Source organism: Manis javanica, chromosome 10, assembly GCF_040802235.1.
Source record: "Manis javanica isolate MJ-LG chromosome 10, MJ_LKY, whole genome shotgun sequence".
NCBI classification, from domain to species: domain Eukaryota; kingdom Metazoa; phylum Chordata; class Mammalia; order Pholidota; family Manidae; genus Manis; species Manis javanica.
The window spans coordinates 2,009,754-2,034,375 of NC_133165.1; the positions used below are offsets into that span (position 1 = coordinate 2,009,754).

The following is a 24,622-nucleotide window of genomic DNA, read 5'->3' on the forward strand; positions in this document are numbered from 1 at the left end:
CTGTGGTAGTTTCCTCTGCTGCTTCACATTGTAGAGGAAGCTGTCTTTGTTACTAGAAATCTTAGCAAACATCAGTTTTTAGTGGCTGCCCGACTGTCCCTGTGCTATGGGTTGGGCATGAGATGGCAGGTCTGGCTGCCCTCTGGGCTCCAGGGGTCTCCCCAGGTGTGGGGGGTCTTGGCCTTCCCTGACCCAGAATCGAGGGTCCAAGTTGTCTGTGCGTGAGGAGCAGCCAGAAGGGAGATCCCAGCCTCCGCTGAGCCTCCGGTTCCCATTCCCCAGGTTCTCCAGAGAGCGGGCGTCAAGGGAGGAGTCCTGGGAGCAGGGGCGGAGCGAGCGGGGTCCCCCCGACTGGAGGCCTGAGAGCTCCGGCGGGAAGACGGCTTCGAGGAGATCGGAGGAGAAGGAGGCTGGCGAGATCTGACCCGCATCCGGACGCTGTAAATAGTCTGATAAGACACTCAACACAGCCTAAAGTTACCCTTTATATTTGCTGAACACAACCCATCTTTTGTAGTTTACAATTTCTATTGTTTTGGAGCTAGCTGTGCATTTCTAGAGATGTACAGAGTTGTTCTGTGTTCCAGAGCTACGCTGAATAGGAATAAATCAATCTGACTGCAGCTGTGGGCCCTGCTGTCCGTCTGCTCTGGGGGCTTCCCTGTTCCCTTCCCCAGGTGGTGACGGCAGGTGCTGCCGCAGCGGGTTTGCTCACCCTCAGAAGCTGCCACACTTACTGTGGTTGGACTTAACTCTGACTAGTCAGCAGTGATCCCCGCCCCCTGCCGAGGAGCCATGTGTTGCGGGTTGTCCGCCTGCCCCTGTGCGGACTCAGTGGGAGGCAGGAGGGAGCTGCTCTGCTCTGCCGCCTTCTGTAGGAAGGGCTCCCTGTCTGGTCTGCTCTTTGCGTGGCCTCCACCTGGTGCTCTAGCTCAGCGAACTCCCTTTTGAGTTGTTTAGGGCTAAGGAAAACCCATGTACATCCGCGTGATGGCCTCGAGGGCCTCGGAGGAGGGGTGCTGGCCTTTGGGTCAGGTCATGGTTTGACTTAGGCTCAAGGAGGGCCAGTGGTGGTGACCACTCAGTGTCTCTGCTGCACACACAAGCCCAGAGAGAGCCCTCCTGCGGGGTAAGTGGGTACTTCCTGTTGGCACTTTTCTAGGGGTACGTGAGCTTCTGATGGCCGCATCATCCCCACCCGCTGTGCAGAGGCTGCTTGGCTCAGTGGCCATGTGGGCACTGGGCCTGCATCTTGTGTCACCAGCTCTGAAACGTGGCTGCTGGCCCTGCTCTGGGCTCCCCTGCGGCATTCTGACCCCTTGGAGGACGTGTGGGCAGCTGTTCCCCAGCTGACTTGCTCCATGGGGAAGGGGTGCAGGGTCAGGAGGTGCCCTTCTGCCCAGACTTGGCTCACCCAGTGGGATCTGCCAAAAGCAAGGGCAGACTGTGCTTGGTAGATGGTGTGGTGCTGGCTCGGCAGAGGCACAGCCTCTCAGGCTCCCACCCAAGTGAGTGGGAGACCGCGAGTGGGTTGGGGTGGCCTTAAATGGAATAGGCAAGGGAGTGGGAACTGCACTCGGCGGTTTCTTCTTCAGCCATGCAGCCAGCCTGGGACGTGCAGGGGCTGGACTGGGGCAGGCAGAGTGTGTGTGGGGTGTGCACGGCCAGGACCAGGGCTGCAGAAGCACCTCCTGCCTCCACCCTTCATCTCCCTCGCGGGTGGGTTTTCTTTGTTTTTTGTGGGGGTAAAATACACTGGAAGTTGGCACTTGGACTGTCTGCAAGCACCCACTAGAGCAGCATTACATGAGCACATGCATCCACGTGACTGCCCACGGGGGGAAGGTTCAGAAAGGGCCGAGGGAGATGCCCCTGATTTGAGGAGTAGGCACAGGTTCCCCCCCACAAAGGTCCCTCCCCCCGTAACTGGAACCTTGCCTGGTCAATCCAGGACCAGTTGGTCTGAGCTCTTGCTGCCCACCCTTCCAGTGTCAGGGTGAAGGCACCCACCTGTCCCTGGCACTCCCCAGGCCCGACCACAGGCTGAGAGCCTTTTTCTCCCCAGGCCTGTGGCCCTGTGTTCTAGGTGGGCACAGAGGAGGCCAGACTGACGGGGCTGGGCTTGCCTCTCGGATGCCACAGCCCACCCCGCGTGGGTCCCAGGTGACAGGACACAGAGTGCTTGGAGGGGGCCACCTGACAACCCCAAGGGGGCTGGGGCCAGAGGGGCTGCCCCACCTTGAGCCCACTCACTCACCTGAAGAATGTAGAAATGCAGGAAACGAGTATTTGTGGAGGAGAGTGCATGGGCCAAGCCAGCAGGAGCAATCCCCTCAGGTCCACCTCCGGGCTGTGTGGTGTTCTGGGCCCTCCCAGCCTCAGCCCTCAGGGACTACTTCCCACCCCACCCACCTTAGGAGTCAGCACTTAGTGGGGGTCTCCCTGCCCTCCACAGACGCCTCAGGCTGTCCTGCAGGATGGGCCCCGCAGCCCGGGAAGGGGTGCTTCTAAGGCTGCCTCCCCACGCCCACTGGAGCCTCCGGCAGGCCCAGGGCTACAACCTGGGGGAGGGAGGGCTGGGTGACCCGCGCTGGCCCTGCCACCTGCATGGAAACCAGTGGCATCTGGAGCAGGGCTCAGCCATGGGGAACACGGACCCTAGGCCCCCAGCAGACCTGACCATCGCGGGGTCACGTGGACGGGTAGATTCCCCTCCTGGGGATAGCAGGGCCTGAGAGCTGGAGGGCCTCCTGGGGGAAGTGCCCAGCGTGATTCAGGCACTTGGACCACTTGGAGGTGTAAGTGAGCTTACAGCTCACTCTGTGCCCTCTAGTTCACCACTATGTAGTTTCACAACATTTTCTTAACCCCTGAAGGAAACCCTATACCCATTAGCAGTGCTCCCGTTCCTCCCAGCCCTAGACAACCCCTAATGCTTTCTGTCCCTGCATTCGCCCTCTCTGGACGCTTCACATGACACATAAGGGGAAGCGCACGGTGACGGACGTAGCTTTTACTGAGTATGGTGGTTTCTGGGTTTGTCCACGCCGACAGTGTGTGTCGGGACCCTGGACTGCTCGCGCTGCTGATCCAAGGGGCACGGCTGGGTGGGAGAGCGGGAGGGAGGGCTCCCCAGAACGGGGGGCCATCTCCCCAGGGCTGTGAACTTTGGTGCCCTCTGGTCTGGCCCCTTTGGGCAGGGCACCCCCGGGAGGTGATGCTCGTTCTGTTGGGACCTCAGAGAAGGGCTGAGTCCCCATGTCCTTAGTTGCTGTCATGACATGTTCCTTTAAATCCACTGTGTGGTCCCTACGACAACCCCACCCTCTGTTCCACAGGCATCCTTCAGCACATGAGGTCAGGGCGACATGTGGCCCTGGTGCTGGGTTGCAAGGGACAAAGCTGAGGGCTTCTCCAGGGCAGGTACGAAGGTCTGCCAGCACGTGCCTGTGGAGGGCAAGGACTGACTATCCCCGAAGGAGTGCCAGCCCAAGATGGTGGCACCTGGGAGCATGCAGGGAGGGCCTGCGGCATCCCTGGGGGTCGCCGTGCATCCTGAGCACCTGCCGGGCGCTAGCACTTGTGCCTGTGCTCGTCACCTGCACCACCTGCCTGACCTCCCCACTGAACACCCGTGGGGCCAGGGGCACCCTGCCAAGGAGCGTGTGTCAGGCACACCTGCGTCTCACCCTCGTCGGTCTAGTGGAGCCAGCAAAGGGGACTCACCCCCACCCAGACACACCAGACGCTGCAGCCATTTTTTTTTAAAGATAAGCAATGAATAGCATTATATTAGTTTCTGGTGTGCAACATCATGACTCGTGTGATGTGAAGTGATCGCCACACTTAGATGCATTTTTTTTCCTTGTGATGGGAACTTTTAAGGTCCATTCTCAGCCCCTTCCAAATACACAGTGCAGCACTCTTACTGTATGATAATGCCAAGTGTGTAATTAGTCACATTTCATGTAATGGAGTGCAGTGTTACATTTCCCCTGGCCGCATTAGCAGGCTGGCAGGGCGTCCTCTGGAGCTCCCTGGGATCAAGGCCAGATGGCCCCAGCTGGCCCGGCCCTTCCCTACAGAAGAGAACACAAAACACCACGGAGACAGAGAAGCAAGCTCTGTATGTCCACCTGAGTCAGGAAACAGGACAACATCAGCTCCTGGGAAGGCCCTGCCCCCTGCGTCACACTCCCTCTTCCTCCCAGATGGCATCGCTCTCCCAACACATGAAAGTCATTGACCACAAACAACTGCCTAAAACAAAACGTGTTTAGTATCATAGTTTCCTGGATCGGGAGTCAAGCCACAGCACAGCTGGGTACACAGGCTGCGGTCACAGCGTCTCCTCTGGACGTCCCCTGAAGCTGCCCTGGAGAAGAACCCGTCTAGTCCTCATACAGAGTCGGGGTATCACGTAAGGATGTCTGCCTGGGGCTGCGTCAGCATCCACACGCCGCCTCACCATCTGGGTAACCCAGGCAGGGCAGGACTCGGCAGGGAGGCTGGGGACCGGGGGGACCTCAGTGCTGTGTCACCCTGAGTCAGACCTGCCCTGAGCTCTGGAGACCCTCGGGAGCAGCAGCTTAAGGAGAGCTGTGGGAACCCGGATCTCAGGACAGGCTTCCAGCTGGAGGTATTGGGGGTGCTCCACTTAGATCTACAGCCCTAGGATTTCTCCGTATTGTGGATTTGTTTAATCGGTGGACAGTTCCTTCATAAAGACCGCATCACATGATTATCTGTACTCGTAAAATGATTCAAGAAGCTGCCCTTTTTTCATTGTGTTCCGTGACAACTCATCTTAGTAATTTTTGGTTGCTTGACAATAAGAGTTAAAAGGAATGGAAATACAGATATTAAAACAGATTATTGACAAAAAAGCAGCATAATATACATTGATGTGAATCTTTGTTGCTAAATTGAAAACCAGCCAAAAAATTGAGATGTTCCTAAAAATGTAAAATCAAAATAATCTCAAAAGAAAAGATGGGATATTTAAAAACCCACCAGTGACTCCTCATCACAGCCAGTCCCCGCGGCCCCCGGGCCGCCTTTGCATACCCCACACATCCCTCACTGCTGCTGCCCTCAAGGGAATGTTTGCTGGGCTCGAGGCGACCCCACGAGGTTCACTCAACATATGGGGAACTCAGTGGCCGAGTAGCACCACAGCCTGTGCTGGGGGAACAAGCTGGATGGCATGAGCCCAACCCCAGAGGGGAGCAGGGCTTCTTGGCCCACGTCCCCGACCCCTGCTCTCCACTCGGGAGCCAGGCACTCACAGGCCAGGGAGCGGGTGTGTTTCAGCCTGAGCGTTCTGGGTGGGCGCCAGGCTGCTGGCCCCTTCTGCAAGGATCTGCCGGATCAGGTCTTCATCTGGAGAGCAGGACCTATAAGGGGTGCACTTAGACTCCCCCGTGATCCAGTCATTAGAGGTAGGGGTGCATTTCCTTCCTGCCCTTCTGTGAAGAGCTTAGAAAATCCTTCCCACCTAATGCTCGAAGCCCCGTGTTCAGGCAGGTGGCGCCCACCCGAGGGAAGAAGAGGCCGTCTGCTCCCTTGGTGGTGAGACGGGGCCCGTGGGTGTAGTCAGAGCAGGGTGAGGGCCTCTGGGAGAAGACCCCTGCCAAAACTCCGTATTAAACAATTAAGCAAAGACAGTCACATTAATTCTCTAAAGTAAAATATCAAACTAGGAATATAACCATTCCTCAGTGAAGATTAGTCAAAATTAAAAAGCCAGGAGTAATTTAGCCTGGAATGTTTGAACATCTCCCAGATAGGAAAATACCTCAGCATAGCCCATGTCTTGTTAGTATCAATTAAATGAGGCTATTGTAAAATTTACTTTGCCGGCTAAAAGGCCCAGTTTATCTTTAACTTTACCCGGATGCTGCTTTTCCTCCTCCAGCCCCTAATCAAGGAACATATAACCTGGGCAATTAATATAACAGGTAGGCCCAGCCGTAAACAACATAATGAAGGGCAGGAAGGATTCCATCTTAAAGATAAGAAGTTAAGAAGTAAGATTCTTAATTTACTATTTAACAAACCCACAATAACTCCGCTCACCCTGAAAGCAAGACAAGCAGCCTCCACTGATGTGCTCCCAAACCAAGAAACTGCTATTCTAAGAAAGGATCAAAGCAGTAAATTTCTTATGCAAACTGCAGAATAGTCTGGAAACTTGATAAGAAGACCATTTGGTGGGTCTGCATCGCCAGCTCTTTGTCTCTCAACCGCCTATAAACCCCCTAGACAACTTAGCACCCCCGGCTCTCCTGTGCGCCCCCATCCCCCGCCCCGCAGCTCTCCCGAGCCGGGAGCTCTGTCTGTCCTCTCACCGTCTCTCTCAATAAAAGTCTTCCCGGCTCTCCTACCTTGACCGCTAAGCTCATTCTTGACTCCGCAAACGAGAACCCCGGCCTCAGTGGGAGGGCGCTGGCATGGCCGGGTCCCCAGGGAGCTGCCTCCCTCTGCAAGGTCTGTTCGCCCTCGGTTAGTGCCCACTGCCATTACAGTGCCAGCTTGAGCCCTCTGCCCCCATACCCACGCTCGCCTGTCCCAGGCCAAGCCCCTTCATCCTATGAAGAGGGACCGCGCCTCCGCAGGGGCAGGGCAGCGGCGGGCGGCACCAGCACCATCCCCGCCGGGAGGCCACTTCGCAGAGGGAGTTCCCTTGCTATTTAACGGTGCCCCTTGTTCCCAGAGAGCGGAATGTGATGGTGTCAAGTCCACCAGCAAGGCAGGGAGCGGGTCCCTGTGAGGCCGCTGCGAAAACAGAAGAGCGCAGCAGCTTTGGGTGGGCGGCGCAGCGGCAGGAAGCAGAGGCGATGGGGGGCTCAACCTCCGTCCTGCAGGGAGGAGGCCCCTGCCTGGATCGCCGGCGGCTGCCCCGCAGGCTGGGGTGCGCATCATCCCGCAGGGGCTCTGGTTACAGGGAGGGCCCCCCGCGGGGATGCAAGGTGGCCTGGCCCCAGGGGGCGGGAGCCCGGAAACAGGAGGCAGGAGTAGCCCTTTGTCACTGGGTGAGTCGGGGTGCTCCAGGGGAAGAACCCACAGACCTGTGGGGACCGTGTAGGAGGAAGTGTAGGTCGGGACTGGCCTGTGACTGTGGAGAGCCCAGGGCAGAAGATGGTCATCTCAGCAGACGGTCTGCCCCCCCTGCCTGCTCTCTGTGGGCTGGGCTGGCTGATTGGCTGATGCCCCCCACGTTCTCAGGGCGGATCCTAGGTCTCCTGAATCAAATGCTGGTCTTCAGAAATGGCAACAGGAGGAGTTAGTGTCAGTGGCAACTGTCAGTGTTCGTCAGTGTAATTCACATAACGACCCTGAAATTGACATAAGAGGGGGAGGGTGAAAGGATCTGAATGGCGGTAAGGCTTCTACATTTACTTGAAGTGATAAAATACTGATCATAAGCAGGTGGTACACAATCAGGCATGTATACTGTAATCCTCAGAACCTCTTAAAAAAATCAAGGAGGTACACCAAAAGTCAATAAATACATTAAAATACTAAAAAATATTCAGAAACAGTTGGCCCTTCAACAACATGCGTTTGAACTGTATGGGTCCACTTATATGTGAAATTTTTACAATAAATATATTGGAAAACTTAAAAAAAAAAGACATGGGCAAGGCGCTCAAGGCAGCGTAAGGGTGGGTGTGATTTTTGTCCCAGGCGCTGACCCCCGCAGGGGGGGTGGGCACCGGGCCGCGGGCCCCGAGACCCCTTTCGCGCGCCGTGTCCCGGCGACCCCGGAGCGCGCGCCGCCAGCGCACAATGCCCGCCTCGCCCCTGGCCCAGGCGCGCTGGCAGAGGGAGTCAGTCTGGTAGAGAAGCCTTGGACTCCGGTCGCTCGATCGCTACCCAGACAGACCTCGCTGATCGCCCGTCATGGGAGGTTTTCTCACCCAGCTGGTGGGAGGGCTTCTCACCCAGCTGGTGGGAGGTTTTCTCACCCAGCTGGTGGGAGCCCTTCTCATCACTCTGGTGGGACTTCTTTTCACGGAGCTGGTGCGAGGACTTCTCACCCATCTCCGCTCACGGGCCCGCCCACCGGCTCTCCTCCGAAGCTCCGCCCACCCACCGGCCCCGCCGGCCCCGCATGCCCCACCGGCCCGCCGCCATCCCATTCACCCCTCGGACCGCCCTCCTTCCCTCCGGTCCCCTTGGAGGCCTTCCTGCGGGTAAGAGACGCTGACCCTCCCAAGACCGAGGACTTGACTTTGTTTTTTTGTTTTTTGTTTTTAATTTATTTATTTTATTAAGGTATTATCGATATACACTCTCATGAATGTTTCACATGAAAAAACAATGTGGTTACAACATTCCCCCCTGTTATCGTGTCCCCCCCAGACCCCATTGCAGTCACTGCCCATCAGTGTAGGAACATCTTTCTCTTTGAAATCAGAGAGGAACATTTTGAGGAACTTGCCGCAGTAACTATGTTGTCTGAATTACACACCCATGAAACCATCACCGCAGCCAAGATACTGAACATCACCATTCCTGCCAGAAGTTTCCCCGGGCCCCTCGGTGGAGCCTAAGACCTCCCTCTCGCCCTGCCCCTGCTGCCAGGCATCCAGTGGTCCCCATTCTGTCACTGTAGATTTGTGTGCGTTTCCTAGAGTATACATAAGTAGAATCATACGTTTAATTTTTAAAATACTGAGCTTTCCCTTTCTGACTTTGTGAGACATGTGTAGCTGAATTAACAGTAAGATTAACAACATTGTCCTTTTTCATTACATTACATTGTGACCATGGGATGAAGCCTTAAAACAATGTTGCTGCCTTTCAGTAGCACATCTGTGTTTTTCCCTTTTATTTCCCTTTAAGGCCTGGGCCTCCGAAGAGTGGCTTCAATTCCCAGAGCTCAGATGGCCACTTGGATAAGAGACCCTCCACCTATGCTGTGAGCTGCTTGAAGGGCACGTGCACATGTGGCATCCGTCTGTCCAGCCGCAATGCCATTACCAGTTCCTACAGCTCGACTGGAGGCATCTCTCAGGTTCCTTCCCCTGGTGCTGTGGAAGAAGTGGGTTCTTTGCGTTTATTTGTTGATTGTGCCGTGTTTACTAGCTGCCTTCTGTCAGATGCTGAGATCACCTCTAAGGTGACAGCAGTTACCAACCCCTGAATGTTCGCTATAGACCAGTGGAACAAACTAGAAAGCCCAGAATGCTTATGTGGAAACCTGGATGCAAGACAGAGCCACTACTATAGATAAATGGACAAAGGATGAATACTTCAAAAATGGTACTAATGTGATTAAAAGGGTAGATTGAGTCTGGATTGCATTGGGTCATAAATTCATCCTATAGGTACTGGGAATTTAATGAAAGTCTTTAAAATAAGTGGTTATAATTCTTTTTAGAAAGGATGTAGTGTAGACTGGAGAACAGCTCAAGTTTTGCTACCAGAATGACTTGGGTTCAAATCTTGGCTTTGGCACTTAGCAGCTAAGCTATAGACTCTTGGGCAGGTAAATGACTTGAACTCTCTTTTTCTCATCTCTAAAGGACTGTTGTAAAGATTGAAGGTGATGTTTGAAAAGCACCCATTACAGTGCTTGTCAGTAAGTGGGCACCCGATATATAGGAGCTTGAAAAGAATAACGCATGTGTGGAGGAGGTTTTTGAGAGGAGAAAGAATGTGACATAAGTTTTCATCCGTACCAAAGGCTCTTAGAGTGATATAAATGACATGTTAATGATCAATGACAAATATAGGAGATGAAGGCCCCAGCCAGGCAGTTATGGCAAATGCAGAGGACAATAGTACGAAGTCTTTATTCTGCACTAGGCCCTCTGCTGAGCACTGTACACACATTTCCTCAATCAGTGATCACAACAGACCCAATATGAGATACACAGTCAGTCATTGCTCCTCCTCACAATTTTATGTCAAATGTCATACATACACAAAAGGAAGGGAAAATACCATATGAACCTCCACGTAGCTCCAGCACTTAACTGTTTTGTCAGTCCTGTTCCGTCAACACCCCCACCCCAGATTGGTTTTGCTCTTGTGTTTTAAAGTACAAACATGTTGTTTCACCTGTAGGTACTTTAGTGTATTTTTTAAACTTTTGAACATTAATAACCACAGTACCTCTATTCCTCTGAATAATCGTGACTTAATGTTAGTTATTATCACTCCAATTTGCCCTTATTACCCAGTTTTACTATAGTTACTTTGAACAGGGACCAAAAATCAACTCATTGCATTTGGGTCACATGTCTCTTATAGTCTTTTTTTTTTTTTGAGTATTAAAGGTATGTAATTAATATATGTAACAAAAAATCTGAAGATAAGGCTGTATACTTACGGAAATAATGATTTTGACCTACTTCATAAGGTAGTTGCAAGGTAGTACATATAAAGTGTTCAGGAGTTTATATTGTCCATTGTAAGCATTCAGGAAGTGCCACCTATTACTATTATTTTAAATAAGTACAGTCATTTAATTTCGGGGAACTTAAGTCACACTCAGAGCTTCGGACTTGACATTATACGATGCTATGTATGATGGCCTAACAAGCAGGCAGGGTAAAAATAATCTTAAACTTTTTAACAGGTTGTTTTATATGTTTTAGATGTACCCCTTATGGCTTTTAATCTACTTATAAAGCTTTGAATTTATGCATGGTTTCACAGAGTGTAACCTCAGTCTTGAGCAATAGTTATGTTTAAATTATTATAAAGTACTTTTGTGACACAACAAAATTATGTTGTCCTCATAGGATTGAATTTCAGTCATAGAGAAAGTGAAGGACTTGTAAATTATCTTCACGTTAATCAGTAGCATAATGTACATATTTTATTAAAAAGCGTATTCATTGAAAATCATGAGGTATTATTGTAAAGATGTCTTTAAACTTGGGTTTTAAATATAGGTCTTGTTTTTTTCTTATTCTAGAAATGTTCATTAGTTTATCTTAATTTGAATTACTGCTTATTCTAACATGTTGCCTGTAACATTACCCTTTCAAGTTGAATTGTGCTTTTCATGGGGCGTGAAGAAAAATTCAGCAGGCAGTTGAATGAAAACAGGTCAGGTCGGGTTTCTAAATGTTTGTCACTTGTGGTAATTTAGACTTTACTATTTTTTTTCTTTCCTTAGGTATTTTATTGTGTATTAAAGCAAGTATTGATGGTTAACTTAATTTACACTGTTACCTGCTGAGTGTATTGTTAGCAATGCGGCTAGCGTATGTGAACTGTTCAATGGCTGGCTCACTTAAAGTGTTGCAGTGACATGAGAGGATGAGGGACGCACCATAAAAGGCATGGAATGGGGTGCTGATAACGACTGAGCTTCAGTACTTTTCTACTTGGTTGTATATGATAATTGTTGGAATGTTAAGATAACTTGTGCTTTCTTAAATGCCTGTTTGTACAGGAAATGTTTTCCTAAAGCACGGTTCAGAACCGCGAATTATTCCTAGAGATTGTGTCGGAAGTTGCTAATATCTGCTACATGGAAACCTGCCTTTCAGAATAAATATTAGTAGTGCTGTAATTTGAAATCAGGCATTAAAGTACTGTGAAAACACCAGTAGCTGACAAAATAATGAAAGGCACCTCTGCCCCTTCTGTGCCCGCACTCTTCCTGTGAAGGCAGGCTTGGGTGTGCAGGGGCCTTCCCCGCAGACGACCGCAGCCTTCCACCGCTGCCTCTCCGCACAGGCCTGTCGCTCATTCGGGGTCCGTGGATCATCCCACTGTGTTTCGTATCTGGAAGACGCCTCTGGTGATTCATTCTGCACAGCTGCGATCTCCCGGCTGGGGAGCCGCGACCCGGGGACTGGCGGCCGGGGTGCGAGCCCGCCCGCAAGCCCAGCCCGGGGTCGGCGTTATCGCCGAGTGTGGAGCACCCCGTGCAAAGGCGGGCGCCGGGGCCCAGGCATCCGGCCCGGCCTGGGCGGAGCCAGGGTGCTCGGGGCGCGGCTCCGGGGGCGGGACGACCTGCTCGGGGCGTGGCTACGGGGGCGTGTGTCCGGGGGCCGGGCGGGGCGCCCCCAGGCGTCAGGTCGCCGGCCTGACAGCACCGCCTCCCCGGGCTCTCCGGGCCCGCGCGGCCGGCGCCCCCTTGCGGCCCCAGGTGTCAGGCTCCCACCGCGGATGAGGAGGGCGCGCTGGCCCCGCGGCCGCCGCCACAGGCGCGGAGCTCACGCGCTGGGGCGGCCGCCGCGTGCCCTCCCCACCGGCGGGGAACGCGGACGTCTCCTAGAGCCTTTTTCCACTTACTATATTCGAGAGAGAATGGCAGTATATAGAGATTCTTTTTTTTTTTTGCAACTGCAGTTACTCCAATTGTCTATTGATAAACATTGGGTTGTTTCTGCTATTACCGTGGTGCCACAAAGAATCCTTTAGTTCACGTGTCGCTTCACACTTTGGTCATTATGCTTCTGGGATAAGTTCCTAGAAGATGTGAGTCCCAGGTCAAAGGTTACTATTTTGCTAGATGTCGTTAGATTTCCCGGCTTAGCGTATGGATCATTTAGCATTCTCACCAGCGGTGCACCGGGGGGCCCGTTTCTCCACCGTCTCACCAACAGATTAGGTTGTCATAGCTTTGGGTTTTACCAGTTTGACGTGCAAGGAACAGTATTTGTGTCTCTTCCGAGGGAGTGTGAGCGGCTTTTCAATTGCTCAGAAACATAATTCCAAGCGAACTAAAGATTTAAATGTAAAATAGAAACTGTAAAAGTATTTGCAAAAACAGGCTTTTCATGTATTGCTCGTGAACGTGTCAGTTGGTATAGCTTTCGAGAGGGCAGTTGGACGGTAATTACCAACATTAGAGATGCACCTGCCCTTTGATCCAGCAGGCTTACTTTTAGGACTTAATGCTACATGAATAATCAAAGTCATATAAAAGGATGTAGATTATAGAATTATTTAAATAGCAGAAGCTTGGAAATAATGTAACTGTACCTTTTCTGGTACAGTTAAATAGCTAGTTGAATAGCTAACAGTATCTCCGTAAGTTGAAATACTATGAAACTATTAAAATGAATAAGGTAGCTTAATAGGCACTGATGTGAATGATCACAAAAATACATAAAAAGATAAAGGTGCAGGAACTGTATGTATAGTGTCCTCTGTGCTGCTGCTTTCTTTAATCTTTTAATGTACATAGAATAATTCGGACAGGGTGTATTAGAAACTGGTGCTTACCGAGATAGGAGGAAAACTAACTTTTGAATATATACTTGTTGGAATTTGTAATGTGCTGCAAGTATTACCTCTCCTGGTTTCAAAAACATTTTAAGTATGGATCACTGTTAAGTAAAAAGTAAAATTCCCTGGTCCTGGCTATCCCAGTCTCCATCTCATAGTCCCGATTGTTAATATTCCTATCGTCCATACACACACAGATAATACAGACTTGCGGAGCTGTTTTATGCAAGTGGGATCATCACATATGTGCTTTTTGCATGCTTTTTGTCATTATATATTGCATGCGTTGTGTGTCATATAAACTCTCTTTAATGGCCTTTTTAAAATGTGCAGAAAAACAGGTGTCAAAAGCGTAACCATTCCATGGAACCACCACCCAGGCCAAGTTAATAAATCATTTTCAACGTCCCCGAGCCCCTCTCATACCCACTCTCAGTCACTACTCCTTCCCTCTCTTCTTTCCTGATTATTAGCACCACATATAGTTGTCCCTGTTTCTGAACCTCATATCAATGGGAACAGAATATGCTTTCTTTTATGTGTGGGTTCCTTCACTCACCATTTTACTTGTGAGATTCAGCCGTGCTGTTGCAGGTAACAGGGGTCTTTCATTTTCGTTGTGTATTCTCTTAAACTGTAGGATATATCGCAACTTAACCATTCTACCACTGGACGTTTGGGTTTCCAGTTTGGAGCCACTATGCGTAATGCTGCTCTAGACATTCTTGTATTAGTCTTTTGGTGCACATATATCAAGTACGTGTATGTTCGGTCTTAGCAATTTGACCAATTGTAGAAAGTGATGTTTCAGTTAATACTCCTACCACAGCAGGGGAGCTTTTGTTCCTGGGGTTACACATCCTCACTGACACCTGCTGTTGCCAGTCTCTTTAATGACCCATTTCAGTGGGTGTGAAGTAGCATTTCATTGTAGTTTTAATTTGCATTTTCCTGATTACTAATGAGTTAAAAGTATGAGTTCATTGGCCATTTGTACATCCTTTTCTATGAAGTGCCTGTGCAAGTTTCTTGACTTTTCTATTAGGTTCTATATCTTTTCTTTACTGACGTATACAAGTTGTTTATATGTTCTAGATGCAAGCTTTCTGAATGATATATGTTGCTGTAAGTAAGTGTCCTCCATTTCGTTCTCTTTCAGTCATTTCACTTGCGGTTAGTGTCTTTTCTGTGCTGTTTAGGAAATCCGTGCCTGCCGAGGGCCGTGATGATCCTCTCCAATAGTCCTTTCTAGGAACTTCATTATTTTTCCTTTCACATTTGGATCCTCACCTGAAAAACTTTGTTTTACATGGTGTGAGGTCAAGATCAGTCTTAATATTTTTCCATGTAATATCCGTTTGATTCTGTAACATTCACCGAAAGAATGGGTCACCCTTTCCCTATTGCTCACAGTATCGGCTTTGTTGCATGTCGGTCCCTCCCTGCTTCCAACCTGCAGATAAGGGGGGAGACACGATGAGATCCGGGAGACCTGAAAGGACCAGCCAGGGGACTCGAGGCCTAACAGCGCAAGAGTGGTGCTGAGAGGGCACCCTTTGTATTTATTGAGCACATACGTGTTCACAACAGTAGAATCCTGTGGGGGGGACTTACTAGACAATCATTAACCAACTGGAAACTGCATCCTCAGCAGGCTCCGGTCTCCTGGGCCACGATGTCTCACATGGTATTGAAACAATAGCAAAGGCAATTAGGGCACAGAAACTGTCTTGGTCTTGTTTGTTCTGTTCTTGATCACTTATCAGGAATTACAGGAAAAATAACCAAGTCATATATGATTATACGTTTGATTTCTATGCTTGATTTCTATAGTAATCCCACAGTTGCAATTGAAATGCCCACGTGTACGCGGATCCACTTCTAGATTCTGACCTGTTCCGCTGCTCTGTTTTTCTGCCTGGGCCCATCTTTTTCTCTTCCCTATGCTGTACAGTCTTTATGTTTTGATATCTAGTAGAATAAGTCACCCAACGTTGTCATTTCTCTCATTCCTCTTCTGAAGGCTCTTGAGTCATGACCCTGTGCATTTCTACATAAATTTAGAATCAATGTGTCAGTTTCTACCAAAACCAAAACAAAAAGCACTTGCTGAGCTATTGATTGGGATTGCCTTTAATCTAACAGTTATTTTGGAGAGAATCGATATTTGTACAGTATTTAATCTTAAAATCCATGAGCACCGTACATTCTTCACTTATTTACATCATCAACTTCTCTGTGTAGTGGTTTTTTGTATCTTTTATTAAATTTTTCCTAGATGTATGTTTTTGATGCTGTTATAAATAGTACATTGAAAATTTGTTGCTTATGTTAGAAATGCAACTGATTTTTGTGTTCAGAAAACTTGCTAAACTCTGAACATTTATCTGTATATTCTTCCGGATTTTTATATGTATGTCATGTCTGCAATCATGACACTTTTTCTCCTTTCTTCCAGTCCTTTTATTGTTTTTTTATGCGTTACTGCACTTGGCTAAGATCTCCAGTACAATGTTGAACAGAAGTGATAGCAAACATCTTTGCCTTGTTTTTCCCAATCTCAGAGGGAGCACTTTCCAGTTTTCTATTGCATGTGACATTTGAATATAGACATTCTTTGTAGATACCCTTATTGGATTAAGGGAGTTCCGTTTCCAAAGTCATATTGTCAAGTACCAACTTTAGGAGCCATTCTCTTATGTTTTTCTGTTTCTTTAATTTCTGTTCTCATAGGTACTATTTACTTCTCCCTTTCTTCATGTTTGAGGTGCTAGGATGCCTTTGTGGCTTTAAGTGTGGATTCTTAGATCACTCGGTTTCAGCCTGTTCTCTTTTCTCATGTATGTTTTGAAGGTTACTGTGAATTCAACTTTAGCTTCATCCCACTAGTTTTGAATTAGAAGGATTTTTCATTTTCATGCAGTTAAAAATATTTTCTAATTGCCATTGTGATTTCTTCTTTGACTCATGGGTTACTTAGAAGTACGCTGCTTAACTTTTAAATGGTTGGGAATTCTCTAGTTATCTTTTAATTACGGGCTTTTAGCTTAATTCTGCTGGGTCACATGGTGTCTTCATCAGTCCTTGAAATGTTCTGCATTTGCTTGATGCCCCAGCACATGTGCAGTTTTGGTAAGTGCTCCACCTTCACTTGAAGGGAAACTTTACTGAGAAGTGCTGCCTTGTGGTTTCTCTTGCTTGGAACTTACTGTGTGGCTTGATGACTTTGATGGTTTTGAGAAGCTCTCAGCCCTTATCTTTTATACTGTTCTGCCCTGTTTTCTCACGTCTCTCTAGTAACTATTCTAGGACATGTTAGACGTCTTCACGGCGTCCTATGTGTGTCTCTGCGTGTTTCCCACCATCTGTCTCCCAACCATCAGTTCTTCAGTTTTCCAGTTCACTAATCTCAGTTAGTCAATTTTATATCTACCATTTCTGCCTGGAATCTCCATACTGTCATTTAAATCACAGTAACTCGTCCCTCTAAAGTCTTGACCACTCCAGTATTTGAATCTTCTGTGCTCTGTCCACCTGCTTAGTGGTCAAATCTTATCTTACATGCCTGATTTTATGTGTTGTTTATCTGTCAGACAGTGAAAAACACAAAACAAAGTGGCACTAACTTGATGCTCTGGGTGGTGGTGTCTTTCTCCAGAGAGGTTTCCCTTTTCCCTCTGGCAGGCAGCCAGGGAGGGAGCAGATTCCTCTGCCTACTTGGGACTGACACGGATTCTGAGTTGTCCGTTCTCGGGGGGCTGGTTTATTTCTGATTGCCTCCTGTCTTCTCGTGTAGCCTGTGTGATCCCAACCGAGGTTTTGTTAGGACCCCTCCACTTTGGAAAGCTCTGAGTCCATTATTTGTGTCTTCAACCCTGTGAGGCTGGGGACAGCTGCTCGCAGCCTCCGCACTGCAGCTTTCCCTTGTGGAAACGGCAGTCACCTGGGGGAAATGCAGACGTGGAGGCAGGCTCGTCTCTGGGCTTCTCTTCTCTGTCTTGTCCCCACCGCGTCTCAAGGCGTTAGAGCTCTTCCGTGCCGCCGTGCCTCCAAACAGATGCGCTCCTCATCGTCTTCAGCATTTGCTGCGTGCCCTCAGCAGGTGGTGGGTCTAGAACACTGTACGAGGCCTTTGCCACATTTAGTTGTAAAGTTCCCATTACCGGTGGAGCCTGTGACCTAAGGCAAGACGTACACTCACTGGCACTGACAGTTGTCGGATATTCTGTTGTGAGTAGTTAGCAGCCCCCTATAGGTGTGTGATGTTTGAAAATGTAAGTTCTCAGAAGCAGGTGTCAGGAAGCAGAGACTATACGTGAACCTTCTTTACCCGGTGCCTCATTGGAAGAACGGGCGGTGAATACTGAATGCAGTGCGGTCAGCCCAGGTGGCAGCCCTCATGTTTGGAGTGAGTGGTAGCATAGCTACTAGACTTGATATAATTTTTCCAGAGGAACACTAGTAAATACCCAAATCCTAGCTGACCAAATTAGAAGTTCTAGCTTTGCCATGCTAAATCATTACCAGCATTAAACTGGGACTGATTATGTAACAGAACGTGAGAAGTCCTCTGACCTCTGTGTGTGTGGCATTGGTGTCTCCGTTTGTCTTAACAGGACCTACTGTTTTCCAAAGCAGAAATATTTGCAATGGCCTTAAATTGCCAAACCTCCAGCTTGCATTTCTAACCTTTTATCCCTTTATATGCACCCATAATTAAGGCAAACCAGAATGCCTCCTAAGAGCACCTAATACTGATACTTTCCTGCTTCCTTACCTTTCCTTGTTCTGTTCTCTGTCCGGAATGACGTGCGCGTCCCACTGCAAGCCTATATAAAGTTTGCCTTTCTTCAAGTGTGGTTGTCTTTTTTAAGCCAAATCATGAAGGACCATCTCAAGTGCCCCCTTCATCCCCCGATTTCTCTAACTGAACTCCGCATGGTGGCTTCTTGGCTCCTGGGCACAGACCTTCTTTATCTTTCATTGCTGTCATCATTTCGTGCTCTGCCCTGTCTCTTTTCCAGATTGTCAATTTCTTGACGATGGAACCGTCATACTTGTCTTGAGATTCTTTGTGGAGTCTGAAGGTATAGTGTCCTTATGAAGTAGGAACTCGGCAAATAAAAACGGGACTCCAGTGCTGAGCTACCTGCCCGAGACACAGGCTGCTTCTGGGAGTTGCCTTGCTGCGTGCTCCTTCCCGCTCTCCCCGACACGGTCGTGATATTCACATGGAATTGCGAGACTCCGTTTTTACATGGTACAGACATGAATTCATCAGTTTAATGGAAAAGACGTGCCTTTTAATGTTGCTTATGGTTTTGTTTTTGTTTCGGGGTGTTTCGGTTTCCTATTTTATTTATGGTTTATGGAAACATTAGTATGGTTGAAAATTCAAATGGCACAAAGGGTGTACAGTAAAGTCTCTTTCCCATGGGACAATATTTTTAGAGAGAAAGGTTCTTAGTTTTATGGAACAGTCTGTCAGCTTTCTGTCTTCTCTCTCTCGTACAGTCCCTCCCTACCCAACCTTATCTAACTGCTTGTCTGTTTCGTTATAGTCCTTTGTTTGTTACACTTCTAAATGTAAATCTTTTATCACGTCTGTGTGGTGAGAGAAAGCACTTTTCCCCTAAGTGTTGAACTGGATTCTCCTCAACCCTGGCTGGTCACGGATAGATGGCTGTAGGGATAATTATCATGTGACAGTAAATGTCATAGATGTTGCAAAAGTCACAAGCATCACAATAGCGTATTTTTTAATTTTAATAAAATAAAACTGACAATTCAATGGAAGCAAGACTAACCTAGCTTCCTGGCTTGTCTTCACGGGAACAGTCTCTGAGTGTCCCTTTACCCTTTCCGTGGACGAGTACAGAGTGGCCTTGTGTGCGTCAGAGCCCGCTCCCCGCCGTCGCTGAGTATGACGCTCCACTCTTCAGGACATGCAGAAAGGACGCTCATTCCTCTGCCGTTTATTAGCATTCCATTACTTTTTCCGACTTCATTCCCCATAGTTAATACTGGCAATTGACTCACTTTCCAGAAGCTCCTCTTCACAAAGAAGTGTTTTTGAGTCACGTGGAAAGGAGACTTTATCTACAGTGATGGATTAGAGCCACAGAATTATGTTGACGGTCAGCCCCTAAGTTATTACATAGTGTCAGTCACGTGACTTGTGTTTGGCTTTTAGTTCTGGAAGAGGAGAGGTCCCAGCTCGTCACCCTCCTCCGGTCCCTCCTCGTTCCGCCTGCAGACAGCAGAGAGGTCACCAAGGAAAATGAGGTAACCAGTGATTTGCCGTGTGGACTAATCAGAGGGCAGGAAAGGAGGGGAATTCACTCAGCACTTAGGCCATCTGAGACTCCGACTTGGAGAATCAAAGCGGTTCACATCTGAAGGGCGGCGATGGTGCCGCCCTGAATCGCTCTGTCTCTTGCAGTCATCACACAGTGACCACACCGGCCTCTGCTCCCCGTCATGCTGCAGCGGGAGGGAATGGGATGTAAGGGGAAGGGCTGCACAGGACAGAGTGACCAGAGTGACTGATGGGAGTGGGCGGCAGGCTTCACATTCTAGACCCCAGCTGACCCTCCAGGTGTCCGACTAGAATGCCGCTTTCTTAGAGATAGAGGTGTGACTGGAACTCTCGGAAATTTGCCAGGTTGGACGTAAGGTTCTGGAGATTGTTTTGTGCTTGTGTTAAGACGAAGGTGTTTCTGTGGCTTCCCTGAACTGCCTCCCTTCATTTCTTTAGGCATTTTCTTTGATTTATTTTATATGTTGTCTTGACACACTGGGATCTTAGTCATGGTTGTTCTCGACGTTGGCCAGTCGGTAGTTAGGAGGGTGTAAGAAGTTATCCAGTACTTACTTGGGCCTCTTCCTCCGACAGAGGAGAGGAGCTTTCTCCTCATTCCGGCTCCTCAGCTCCCTCCATAGGAGACAAGCAGTCCCAGGGAGAACAGGGTAAGTTGATGAACGCATGGCATGTGTTGGTGGTAGTGTGTATGGAGGGCGCATGGGCCATGACCCACTGGACACATGTACTGAGCCTTGATTTGTGTGGGGCCTGGTAGTTACAGAGAGAGACGTTCCTGTCCTTCGGGCTTCCTGGTCTGGTAAGGGAAGGTGGCCCAGACTCGTAGAGCATGACCCAGGCCACCTGGGGGGTGCGGGGTAAGGTAAGCCTAGGTGGGGGAACCTGAGCAGTCCAGGCAATTTCTGTCCAGTCAGCAACCGTGTGCACACATTTGGAGCAATTCCCACCTCATGTCGTCTTGACTGTCAGAAATAATCTTGCGGACACCATCCAAGAGCCCAAACCATGGAAGATAGAATCCCAGAGACACCTAGTGACAGTTCAGTGTTACAAACTAGGCTGGCTAGACAAACCTCTCCATTTCTGGAAGAGAGGAGGAAGGAAGGAAGTCGGGTCCTTTATTTGCAGGCACAACCACACCTGGGAAGCAGAACTGGGATTCTCCACCTACGCCCAGCAGCTCCCGGCTCCGCAGACGCAGGTTTCCCCTGGTGCCCTCCAGGCGAGGGATCCCGCTGATCTTGGTATGGCCTGTCCAGCCGCCCCTGCCCACCCCAGCCTGGCTCCCCTGCGTCTCGGGAACGGAAGGGTGGGCACAGGTTTCTTTCACTGCCTTCTGACCGGCTCGGCTTCTCCTTCTTCTCCTGGTAGCCTCCAGCTCCCGTGCTCTGCGGCCCGATCACACGCGAAGAGTATTACCGGGAGGAGCAAGCTCAGTCGGAGAAGTGGCTGAAGTGGATCTTCCAGGGTGAGGGTGGTGAGGAACATGGGTTAACTTCACACTCCCGAGACGGTTCCCTTTGGTTCCCTTTTGGTCTTTCTCCTCTGAGAAATCCACCTCTTGGGTTCTCAGTGGGCTCCGAGCACAGTGAGCCCTGAGACTGAGAGGAAGCATTTGTGCACGAGTTCCCCCGAGTCCCCAAGCCTCCCCGTGCTCTGCGAGGCCCCCAGAAAGAATTCCCCTGCCAGGGAGGACAAGCGTTTGTCTTTCTTCCTTAGAAACTGCATCGAACTCGGAGGGTGGGGACCCACCTGCCACCCCACCTTCTCCTCCGAATGTCACCCTGCCCGCTGCTGAGACTGCTGCTCCCGCAGCCTCCCTCCCAGCCGCAGTGACTGACGTGCTGCTGAGGCACTTGGAGCAGTTGGCAGACTTCCTGTGCCTACCATCTTGCCCAGGTGAGCGGGAGGGCTTTCTGGGCAGCACACAGTGCCATCAGCCTCTGCTCAGGTGAACGCAGCATTCCAGTCGGTCACTGAAACGGCTGAACCTGTTCTGGCTTGGCACACCTGAGCTGGTGTAGGCCTGGCGGCTTCAGAACCCTCTCATCAGGCGCAGATTGTAGGGAGGGGCCTGCCGCCCTTAAAGCTGGAGAAGGCAGCCTGGTTTTGGGAGTCAGACGGCTGTTGGCTTGCAGCCCCATTCCTTAGCTGCTCTGAGCCGTGCTTGGGTTCAGAGGATTGGATTTTCCTTAGTGTCCACACATGGAACCCCTGCTAGGCCAAGGTTTATCCCCTGCTGTCTGCCTTATGATCTGTGAAGGGTAGAAATAAAGAGCCCTTCCTTGATGTTGAGGAATGAATACTTGAAGAACCTGTGGTAGAGATGAGTCGGATTTGCTGACTCCTGAATCCCTGGCACAGCAAGGCTTCTAGAGCACCAATACCGTCACATTTCAGATACCAGAATTCACGTTTTCTGTTCTTCCTAGAGTCTGCTGCAGTGGCACTGTTGGGGAGGAGGCATTGTGTATTCCCTCCATTCTTGTTCCCGCCGTGACAAAGAATTGAAGGGCAGAGACACAGTAGTGAGCAGAGGAAAAGTTTTATTTAAAGTTACTTAGAGAAAAAGTGCAGGCGACCTCAGAGAGAGAGGAGCACCCTGACAGTTTTGGGGATCCCCATTTCAGGATTCTTCAGGAATGTGACTAAGGGCTTGGGGTGCAGACCTGTTAGGTGGGCCTTGAATACTTAGAACTAACTTAACACAAGGGACTTCCTGCTCTGATTTCTCCCTGGGAGCCCGGCGTTTCTTGGTCTGGGAGCAGATCAAGGCTGCCTGCCCGGCCCCGAAGGTGGGCTGAGTTGTCTGTTTGCTAAAGAGTAAGTGAAGCATCTTCTTAACTTCCTGGGTATTAAGACCCAATCTTATTTTGAAGATGGAATCCTTCCTGCCTGTTGCTATGTTGTTTATGCTGGGCTTGCTTGCCATTATTCATTGTGCAGATTGCAAACTACTTGATTAGGGCCAAAGGAGAAAAAAAACAGCAGATAGGTAAAGTTAAAAACATAAGCTGAGCCTGTCTGATTAACACAATAAAGCCACGGGCTCTGCTGAGGTGCCCTCCTTTCTCTGGGGAATATTCAAACATTCCAGGCCAAGTTGCTCATGGCTTTTTGAGCTTTAACTGATTAACTCTAGGTCTTTTTTATTGGGCTTTTTCCTGGCCTTATTCTCTTTCCATCCCACTCATATCTATTTTCCTGCCTAACAGGGTGCGTTCCCTTCCCCTCTGGGTACAAGAAAGATGTGACCTCACTGGCAGTCATGCGCCGCCGAGGTTTGCAGATAGGCAGCAGAGCTCAGAGAGGAGCTGTTTCTGGCAGGATTTTTCCCAAACCACAGGAAAGCCAGGTAAAAATACCTTCCCGGGCCTCCTGCCTCCCAAGGAACTCAGCCTGGGAAGTCCTGTTGAAGCACCCAGGGTTCTGCGGGCCTGGCCCTCCACAGCTTAGGGCACACAGAGAAGCAGTCTCTGGTAGTAACTGCCCTGATGAGGTCTTTTTCCATTGGTGCAGGATCAAGATCCCTGGGAGCCCGACAGAAAACGCAGGCGTATAGCATAGATAACCACGTCGGCAGGAAGTAGCCTACGCCCCATGCCCCCACCCCAGACCCCTCACCCAGAGGCACCGTGTTCCTGCAGGAGCGCCCACAGGAGCCATCTCATTCACTCCCCACCACAACCCCGTGCAATGCCCCTGTTCTTCCCAAGGAAGGGAAGCTCCAAGAGGCAGAGAGATGGCACCACGACGGAGAGGCACGTCCACCTGTCTCCAGCACCTGCCCCACTCTGCAAAGACCACCCATCTGGGAGGCTGAGGGCTGGGAGCCAGTTCTAGGCCCCCCACTGCCTTGCTGCCCGACTTGAGTTTCGTCCTACAGTCAGGCCAAATCCACCCTGAGAGCAACTGCTCCCAGACCCTTCCTGCCCACCGAGCCCCTCTCCTCCTGGTGCCCACCTCCTAAGAGTGGGGAGAGGGTGTGCGAGCGGGAGGACCCGGGGTGTTGTGGTTTAAAATCACAGCTCTGGAGTCCCCGCTGCGAGGATGAGAGCCCGGGCTCTGCTGCTTCCTGGCCACAGACGTCGGGGCCATCCCCTCTGCTGGTCCAGCTTCAGTGTAGTGGAGGTTCAACGGGAATAATGTGCACTACTGGGCATTAAGTGAAACAACGTATGTAAAAACTTAGGGCGGCAAACCCTCAGTGAATGGTCGCTGTCACCATCATCAGAATAAATATCGTCATTATTATTATTATTCCCATTGCACCAAATGACAACAGAGGCTTGGCCCCTGTTATCCTTGTTTTCTGTCAGAGAAGCGTGAGATGAGAGAACAGGAAGCTCCAACAAGGACAAAGAAAGACCCTGTGTGTTGGCCGGTGAGCCAGGGTTTGTGAAAGGTGGGGTGGCTGGGCAGAGGGGGTCATTGGCTAGAAACTGGACCTAGCGGGTCAGTGGAGCAGCTCAGTGATCCCTTCTCATCGGGGGGAATGAGGAGCTCCCTCTCAGTCGCGGCATAGCTGAGCCCCTCTAACCGTCACTTGGGGCCAGGGAACCAGGGGTCACTCACCGCCATGACCAGCTCGAATGGGTACTCGTGGACGCGGACAGGAGGCTGGTACTTCTGCACCATGTCCTTGCAGGAGCGCCCACAGGAGCCACTCAGGCACAGTGAGCACAGAGCCCGGGTGACAGGTGACTGGAGAGGCAGAAGCGAGAACCCTGCCCGCTGCTCCCCATGCAAGGGGCAGGACCAGCCCCTCTTGGCCCCACCCACGCATCTCCCCACCTCTCAAAGTGATGCGACTGGTCTGATCCCCACATGACTCCAGGCCAGACCCCAAACACCTGCCCTGTTCATTACCAACCGCCCCAGACCACACTCACCCCTCCAAGAGCAATCAGCACCCCGGAACTTTCCTTGGTGCCCACCCCTTCACACTGAGGCCCTCAAAGCACTGCCCACTGCCACTTCATGAAACACACATTCGCAATTCTCACACTCCTACACTTCACCACCCACGCACCCTACAGCTCACCACAGGCGTCCTGACCCTACGGTCCCCCCAAGTATCATTGCACCCGCCCTCCC

At 50.2% G+C, this 24,622-nt stretch overlaps 2 protein-coding genes across 6 annotated transcripts in view; both read left to right on the forward strand.

Moving 5' to 3' along the window:
* LUC7L (LUC7 like) overlaps nucleotides 1-623 on the forward strand; it is a 30,383-nt gene extending 29,760 nt beyond the window's left edge. For all 4 annotated transcript variants that reach the window (XM_037005512.2, XM_037005511.2, XM_037005515.2 and 1 more), the window contains one exon: nucleotides 283-623. Coding sequence is in view for 2 of the 4 variants with exons in the window: in XM_037005511.2 (XP_036861406.1) it covers nucleotides 283-424 (142 nt within the window). In the remaining 2 variants the exon portion in view is untranslated. The remainder of the gene's footprint in view (nucleotides 1-282) is intronic.
* A 6,041-nt stretch (nucleotides 624-6,664) lies between these two features.
* LOC140843944 (nuclear envelope pore membrane protein POM 121-like) lies at nucleotides 6,665-23,785 on the forward strand. Of its 2 annotated transcripts, XM_073214510.1 has the most exons (9): nucleotides 7,821-8,198; nucleotides 8,851-9,049; nucleotides 19,397-19,488; nucleotides 20,099-20,172; nucleotides 20,654-20,769; nucleotides 20,897-20,993; nucleotides 21,245-21,424; nucleotides 22,741-22,880; nucleotides 23,045-23,785. In XM_073214510.1, the coding sequence occupies exons 1-9, from the start codon at nucleotides 7,906-7,908 to the stop codon at nucleotides 23,090-23,092; spliced, it is 1,239 nt and encodes a 412-aa protein (XP_073070611.1). In that variant the 5' UTR covers nucleotides 7,821-7,905; the 3' UTR covers nucleotides 23,093-23,785. The 2 variants fall into 2 exon arrangements, with proteins under 2 accessions (XP_073070612.1, XP_073070611.1); XM_073214511.1 differs by lacking the exon at nucleotides 22,741-22,880 and having other exon boundaries at nucleotides 6,665-8,198.
* The last annotated feature ends 837 nt before the right edge of the window (nucleotides 23,786-24,622 follow it).